At 41.7% G+C, this 8,630-nt stretch overlaps 1 protein-coding gene across 4 annotated transcripts; it reads right to left on the bottom strand.

The window, feature by feature from the left end:
• Positions 1–1,341: 1,341 nt before the first annotated feature.
• Positions 1,342–7,292, bottom strand: LOC124284052 (polyamine oxidase 7-like). 4 transcript variants are annotated; one of them, XM_046720105.1, is made up of 4 exons: positions 6,019–6,195; positions 4,502–4,535; positions 3,928–4,024; positions 1,342–3,049 (listed from the first exon to the last, which is right to left on the bottom strand). In XM_046720105.1, exons 3-4 carry the CDS (start codon positions 4,022–4,024, stop codon positions 1,608–1,610), a joined length of 1,539 nt encoding a protein of 512 aa, XP_046576061.1. In that variant the 5' UTR covers positions 4,502–4,535; positions 6,019–6,195; the 3' UTR covers positions 1,342–1,607. The 4 variants fall into 4 exon arrangements, with proteins under 4 accessions (XP_046576061.1, XP_046576062.1, XP_046576060.1 ...); XM_046720106.1 differs by lacking the exons at positions 4,502–4,535; positions 6,019–6,195 and adding an exon at positions 7,204–7,292; XM_046720104.1 differs by lacking the exon at positions 4,502–4,535.
• Positions 7,293–8,630: the final 1,338 nt, after the last annotated feature.

Below are 8,630 nucleotides of genomic sequence, written 5' to 3'. Positions count from 1 at the left end.
TTGGCGGTCGAACCCGCGACCTTCCGCTCTCGGACGGACGCTCTAACCATTACAGCACGGAGACTGTTTCAGAAAACGGTCGGCGAACTCCAGCGTTTGTCGCGGACTGTACGTTAAGTATTACTATCCGGGAGGCTTAGTGTTCGTACATCTTTTGCTTTGCGAGGTATCGCGTACTTTCATCATGTATGTACTCGATGTGGGTTATTTCATGTGTGTATGCTACCTCATTCGTGTATTAAAACTCTTTTGTAACTTTGATTTTTAAGTATTGGCTGAATTATCTCGTACTAGTTGATATTTCACGTATGGTCATTTTTGTTTTCTCAGTTATTGTACATAGCTGAATGTAATTGTTTAGTGGTAATGTTGGTTGGGTAGCTTGTGTTCTGCTCCATACTGTGGCATATACACCTTCTACATTGGAGTTGGATTTAGTTTGCTATTCGGGTGTTTCCTTTGTAAAGAGACACCTTTTGGTTCCTGCATCAGGTTATAGCCTTACCGCGGCTCGCCTAGAGACAGTGTCTCCTCTGAAGTCCTCTTAGTTTTCTCTCAAAGTAGTTACTTATTTTGGTGTTATTGAGCTAAACGTTTAGCTATGGTTTATTAGGTCCCGTCTTTTCAGAAATCCGTATATAACCAACCTTCCCGTGATTGTCTAGTTTAGGTAAGGTACGTGTTTCACTGTTTGCTGTTGTCAATTACCTTGTGGACCTAGTAACTTTCTTTAACCTTTGTTGGTATAAAACTCCGTTGAATCTTATCTTATTTTATTGAGAATTTGTTATATTTTCTTTGCCCATTCACTCGGTGACTGATTTAATCAAACGTTTGTTGTGTATTTGACTGTCCAAGATCTGTCAAGGTTAGTAGGCTGTTTAATGTTTTATAATGTTAATGCAATTAGCTGACAGTAATACAACTGTGAACATATACACAATTTTTAACATTAGAATACTAGATTGTTTATGACATTCCGGCACCGTGGCACTGACAATAGTCAGTTATTCCCATGTGGGGCATTAACGTGAGGGGCGGTGGGGTAGCCAAGTGGTTAAAGCGTTGGATCGTCACGCCGAAGACCCGGGTTCGATTCCCCACAAGGGTACAATGTGCGAAGCCCATTTCTGGTGTCCCCCGTCGTGATATTGTAGGAATATTGCAAAAAGCGGCGTACAACTGAACTAATTCACTCACTCACTTCACTGATTTACCAATAAAGTAAAAGAGGCAAGGTGGAACGGCCTGTGTTTTCGACTTTAGATGTATGTTTTAAGATCGACAGTGGCAAAACACTTTCTACAAGACATTATGACAAAAGGGATTACTTGAACTTTCTGAAAGTCAACTTCAGCTTTATGTGAAGGGATGTTTCAGAAGGTCCAACTATGAATGTGTACATTTCATAACTGGTACCAATAAGCATGTTCTTGCAACGAAGAATTCAACAAGCGGCAAAGCAATATTCAGCAAGAGTTGGGTTTTAATGCAGACATGTGAATGATATTTCCAATATATTCATTTAGTATTCCAATTATATGTAAGATTTATATACATATATACTGTCTCTATCTTAAGTAACTATGTGCATGAAACAATAAGCATCACCATGCACACAAGCACGGCCATTTTCCTCCGTCCTGACAGGACCCGCCAGAAGGACACGCTGCAACCGTCGGGGTCTTGGTACTCGGACCTGCTTCTCCCGAATCATAAACCTCGCACGTTCCTTTCGAACATTTGGTTACCTTCTTTGCCGTGACGATTCCGCTTTGAACAGCCCCAGTTACGTAACAAGACACATCCCTACTATACGCTTCCCCAGCGAAATAGATCCTCCCCACGGGTGCCGTTATAGCTTCGACCACTCTGGGACTTTGTGCTCCTGTTTCCATATTGCAGTAGGATCCCTTGTACAATGGATTGTTCTTCCAGCCCGTAATGAATACATCTTCAGGTTCCGTGACATTACCGTAGACTCTCCGTAGTATCGTCATCACCTCGTCCTTTACATCACGGGCAGTAAGCCGACTTATTCTGCTAGCCTCCTCACCGTAGGTCACTATCTGGAGAATGTTAGTTCCAACCGGGAACAATCCTTCAGCCTCCAGGTTCTGCCAAACTGGATACACTCCTCGTGTTTTGTCAGCGTAGAGGATGAATTCGGTGTCATCCCAGAACCTTGACGTTGTATCGGGAAACTTAAGGTACACGCTCTCGTAGTTCTCTAGTCTGACTCGGAACAGGTTGTCGATCTTCCAGTCTGGTAGCGGAGGATTGAAAGTCACAGAACCGCTCTTCAACACTCCGATGCTAAAGGTAACGATGACGAAGTCGGCGACGAAGATGTTCCCGCTGACGGTAGTTACAGACACGCTGGTGTCAGTGTAGTTGATCGCAGTAACAGTTTCGTTCAGAAGAATTCGTTGATCGTTCTCTGGCAGCGCGTTCTCTACGTATTTCTTCAATATGAACTCATATCCTCTGTCGTCACGGACGTAGAAACTGTCATCCACATTCTCTAGTCTGCCGTGGTAATAACACGAAGAAACGTCGGGAATAGCTCCATAATCATAGTCAAAGCCATAAATCTCCACAACCTTTTCCACGGGTGTTTTCGGATGCCAATTTCCGATGTCAAGGCAAGAGCGCAGGGACATGTCCTCGGTCTTTTGATCTTGCATTCTCTTGATAACACTGTTTAACTTGATCTCAGCTTTCGCAAGTTTACGCCATGCCAACTCACCCTCCGTGTCCGTGACGTCACTGCCTTCATACGTTCTTATGACCACACTGTCGCCGTCTGATGTCTTCCCAGACACGTTGAACTTCCGAATGATATCCCACAAAGGATTTCCTTCCCGAACAGCCATCCAGTTCGCACCAGCTTCCACTGTGGTGCCTCCAAATCTGACGGACCTGACTCTGCCGCCGATCCTGCCCGAGCCCTCCAGGACGATGAAGTCGCTGATGTTCTTTTCGTTCAGTGTCTTTGCAGCAGCCAAACCTGACGCCCCGGCTCCGAGAATCAAAACTTTACTGTGTTCTGAAATATGCAGGAGAGTCAGAAGTGAGAGCAACGCCCTGCTACATCACCCTATTATTCATTGCTATGCTTCACATATCGGTTTTGAATAAAACGACTTAACGGCTACTAACAACATTTTGGAACTAGATATAAAAGTAGTCGGCCTCACCTATAAAATGACACAAATGCAGCTGTTTTCATTTTTGATATTTCTACATGTTATCTGTCAACCTCAAGCAAATTGGTTTTGCTATGTTCGAAGATCTGCAATAAATGCATCACAAACTTCAGGAAACAAAATGTGCAAGAAACGTTTTGTGTGTTTGGGATAGACAGAAGTCGCTAGAATCAAGCTTAGATATTAGAGTGCATAAAAGGCAACTGGAAAATCCAATCGCTCTCAGCTCTCACTATATGGTAAAAGGGCCAGCTTGAATATCTGATCTGGTGTTTTTGAAAGATTAAAATGGGGGTGTCCTTAAGAAACAGCCCCCGTCTAAATATAAATCAAGCAATCCAAGTCTTTGATTGTTTATTATGACGGGAAGTCATCCAATACTATACTGAACATATTTTATATCACATTATGTGAGGGCATACCATTATCCAAGAGGTACCAAATGACAGAACCTTATTTCATTTTATATATTTTAGAAATATTATACCTCAATGTGTTGTGATGACTAATATCTCGTTATCCACATTACCCACATATGTGAAATTTTAGATATGGCTTTGCTAATGATTCCTTCCAAATAGAATGGAGTCTTTTCAAACATATAAATATTGTTAGGCCGACTACTGTTTGACCAACAGTACCTATATCATTTAAACCGAGGCTGAACTGTACTAGGATTAGAACATGCATAAGACTTTCTGGGTCATCCGCTGCATACTTATGTTTGATCCACTTTGAGTTGGCAATCCTTCGATGGTACCCATGAGAAGTACCAGGATGGTCAAAGACACATTAGGGATGTCATAAAACTGCATCTGAAACATTTTTTTAAATTATTAAAAAGTTAGTGAGTATACTTTTACCTATTCAAGCAATATTCAGATACTATCAAGAGGGTGGACATCGGTCATGGGCTTCTCGAAATGCATCCATTTGGTGAATTGAACCTTGTCTTTCGTCATGAAGAGTGAATGTTTTAACTACCAGGCCACCCCATGGAGTATAAGGAGTATAATCCAGAAATGGTTCCAATCATAGAACAAGCACCTGATATGCTAGACTAACGCTTTGTCTGAATATATATAATTTTGATAGAAACACACATTCAATTTAAACTGAAAAGGAGCCCCAGTGAGATGGTAGAATTGTAAACAATGCGGTTCCGGGACCGTGACACAAACTAATGACAGAGCTACAGATAACTTTGGGGTCATTGAATTATGTACTCGCATGTCTTCATCTCAATTGGGTATCCTAATTTTCCTTTGAGCAACCAAATAAATTGTACTCACCTCACTCAAACTCAACTGGATATTTTGCTATTTTCTGTTAATTGTAAAAATATTATTAAGTTTAAATGTTGGTTTGCATGTTTGTTATTCATAGTTGATCAGTAACATGAGAAAGGATAAGAAAGACAATAAGTTGTCAAGTTCATGTGCTGATATAGAAGCTCTCAATATACGTCAGGTATTTTATCTATCCTCAGTAAAATCACATTTATAGAGTATTTACAAAAATTCAAGCGTACTGGTACGCAACAGACTTAATAAGAGTTTTAACATATATAAGTATTTGCGTAATTTACGTTGATACGCAGCTGATCTGTACCTCTGCGGGTCACTAATGTTATGCCTGCTATTGTAACTCATTTGGTTTTCAACATATTCTGACCCGTGAAGATCCGGGGTAGAATAGGTCTTCAGCAACCTATGCTTGCCACAAAAGGCAACTATGCTTGTCGTAAGAGGCGACTAACGGGATCGGGTGGTAAGGCTCGCTGACTTGGTTGACACATGTTATCGGTTCCCAATTGCGCAGATCGATGCTTATGCTGTTGATCACTGGTTTGCCTGGTCCAGACTCGATTATTTACAGACCGCCGCCATTTAGCTGGAATATTGCTGAGTGCGGCGAAAACTAACTCACTCTTGCTGAAGATCAATTCTAAAACGGATCTTCACGGGTTCTGGAAAACAAGCCATGACATAACCTAAATGGATTTTCAATACGGTAGGCTTAATAACGTCAACAAAAGCAGCCATGTTGAAATATACTAAACTACCCTTCTACTGACATAACATTCCCCGATACGCGTCCTCACACACCATCCAGTGTTCTTATAAAGCGGTGAAAGGTTGCGAAATTACCCAGATCCTCTTGACCATAGTATGTTTGACTTTCATGGGAAGGAGCTCACAACAGGTTATACAAAGTAGGCTTGCAAGAAGCAAGTCTGTTTCCGATTGTCGTATACGTGGGTGTATATCCATGTACCACAAAACATTCACATACCATCGCTCCCCCTATTGAAACTACTTGCATTCACAGGGAAGGTTATGATCTGTAAACCAGTTGGAGGGACTAAATGAAAGTCACGAACCAGACTTATACATCGTGTTTGTGTCTGTCTGTATATTTGTCTGTCTGTTTCTCTCTCTCTGTCCTCTCTCTCTCTCTCTCCCACCCTCTCTGCCCTCTTTCTGATCTCTCTATCTCTCGCTTCCTCTCTGGCTGTCTCTTTGTCTCTGCCTATCTCTGTCTTTCGCTATCTCTATCTCCCCTCTATCTCAATCTCTCTCTCCTCTCTTTCTCCCTCTCTGTCTCTCTTTCCTTCTTTCTACTATCTCTCGCTGCCTCTGGCTGTCTCTCTGTCTCTGTCTCTCGCTATCTCTATCTATCACTATCGATCTCTATCTCTATGTTTCTATTCATCTTTCTGTATCTTTCTATGTATCAGACTGTGTCTGTGTGTATCAATCTATCTACCGTGTGTGTGTGTGTGTCTGTGTGTGCAGTAAAGACCTACCTTCGTTTCTCTGTAAATACCCAGGAGTAAGATGTCTACTTCCCGTGAATGTTTCCAGCACTTGTGTTAACTTTGCTTCAAGTTTCTGTCCTCTTACACAGGTGGGTATTGAATACGCTTGTCAAGCTGACATGTATTGTTGGGAAAGTAGAACACGCCATAACGCCCCTGGCTATCGCAAATACACTGTATCACATGATCACACGTCAATAAGCACGTCTCTCAACTACGTTTCTCGACAATGCTTCTGAGATTCATAGTGTGTCATTGTCATCTACAGTTGTTGATGAATGAGTGAGTAAACATGGTTAACGCAGCTTCCAGCAATATTCCAGCAATGTCACGGCTGGGGACCCTACACGAGGGCTTTAGACACCCTTTCGGGGAAACGAACCAGTTCCTTTGGCATGCTGAGCCAAACATAATATAGTTTAACTTACTGGGATTTGATCGAGAAAAATAGCCTGGTATAGAAAATGCTTAAAAATGCGCCACAGAATACTGAAACAAATAGCCACAACAAATACACTACCCATCAAAGTTTAGACTCACTAGTGTAAATGTAGCCACTTACTTCAGTCAACTGTTCTAAACTAGATTTTGCAAAATATTCCATACTGTTTAAAGGTACAGTTTACACACGAACTGATGTATTGTAAAACAAATTTGTAACATTGAAAGATTGTTGTCATAAGTTCCATAAATGATGAAACTCAGTGAAAATTGATAAATTCTTTACAAAACTTGACACCAAAACACATCTGTTCACATGCACAATATTTGCACGTGCTTTTATGCAATTTGATGCATGATCCTCGTGCAATTCATCTGCATAAGGTTTGCAGTTGGTTCCCCCAAGTTAGTGGAGAAATCAATCTTCGATGTGACCATATCTATTTACATAACATATAGTGAGTGTTGTAAGTGAGTCTGAACTTTTGATGGGTAGTATACATTGTTGCTAGGTGCTGTATCTGTTAAGAAGTAGTAGGTTTATCGTGATACCTATCGTTACATGTCATCGTATCCCAATTCATGATGTTGATCACTGGATTGTCCTTACAAACCGATGGAATATTGCTAAGTGCGACATTAAACAAATAAAAAACAAAAAACTTATAACTGTGTAGTAGTTGTTAAACCAATGACATGACCTTAACAATATTATTATTCGGCGGTACTTACTGTTTTCCTTTCCTTTCAGCGAAATCTCTCCCTCAAAGAAATCTCATTGAGCCAATGTTCTGCAAGGGAGAGAAGAAGCACATCAGGACAAAAATGTTTCATAACAGTGCATGGGGTATCAGGGTTTAAATTCGGTTTCAAGGCGCTTAAAACTCTCACCGCCTCTGGAATCAGGTCGTGGCCCAGACTGTATACACGCTTGTTGTAGCGCGGTGCCAGTTTACCCCCATAATGTTTTGTGAATAGACTTACGCTCAGTCTCTGAATATATGTAATTTTAACAGTAACAAATTAATCAATTTAAAATGGAAAAGGAGCCTAGGTGAGGTGGGAGATTCAGAACCTGACCATGAGGAAATCTAGACTTGTTCATTCAGGGCTTTAGCATTGCATTGGGAGGGCTAGGCATTAGGGGAAATATTGAGGTTGAGGGACTGTAAAGACCGACTAACACAGTTAACGTAATGCTCAGTAAGGTGGGTGTTCCCGTGTCTCTCAAAGAAGCCATCATTACACCTTTCCTTAAATCTTTGAAGGGCATTTAGAAGTGGAATGCATAAGAAAAGCAAGATTTATGGATGTCAACACTTCTTTATTGTGAATAACACGAGTGTATGCTTGCTCCTTCATCACCTGGTGAACGAACTCCCACAACATCTGAGGTCAAGTCACGATCTGGATTCATTCAAATCACAGCTAAGGACTCATTACTTCTGTGAAGCATACAACTTCCCGTCACAGCAGTTTATTCTGGATACATATAGTTTATTCTATATATACCTTTGCCATAGATAGATAGATAGACAGACAGACAGATGGACAGTACTCATGTAGGTGAGGTGAGGTTAAATTGGGTTTAACGTCATGCTTGAGAATATTTCGCTCATATGACGACGTGCATGCGTGTGTATGGGTATGTGCAGCTGCTTGTACTAGCCCAGACTTAAACTGGTTTTATAGTGCTAGCTCACTGAGATACCATGCCGCAGTGAAGCATGAATACCCCACTCAGACACATTATACTGACTCCGAGCCGACCAGTCCTTGTTGTACCCAATAATGCCGAGCGCCAGGCAGGGACCAACAAGTACCATATTTTAACGTCTTTTGGTATAACGCGGTCGGGGATCGAACCCGCGACCTTCCGCTCTCCGGGCGGACGCTCTAACTTTCACTACACCACGGAGGCGGTCTACTCATGTAGGGAATAGATAGACAGATAGATAGATAGTACTTATGTAGGGAATTGAACATGGATGTTCGGCATGACGAGCGAACGCTTTAACCACAAGGCTACCCCAAAACCCTATACGTTATAGGCATATGCTTCAAACCCACTGGCATGACCCACAAGCCGCAAGCCCAAGGCGTATGGTACGGTAGCTTTCAACGATAGAGACGGAACTCCTCGCGTGGTCCTATCTCAA

Source organism: Haliotis rubra, unplaced genomic scaffold, assembly GCF_003918875.1.
Source record: "Haliotis rubra isolate DU_JTF1 unplaced genomic scaffold, ASM391887v1 Scf328, whole genome shotgun sequence".
NCBI classification, from domain to species: Eukaryota; Metazoa; Mollusca; class Gastropoda; order Lepetellida; family Haliotidae; genus Haliotis; species Haliotis rubra.
Note: the sequence above shows the minus strand (reverse complement) of the source record. Positions and strands in the feature narration are given on the sequence as shown.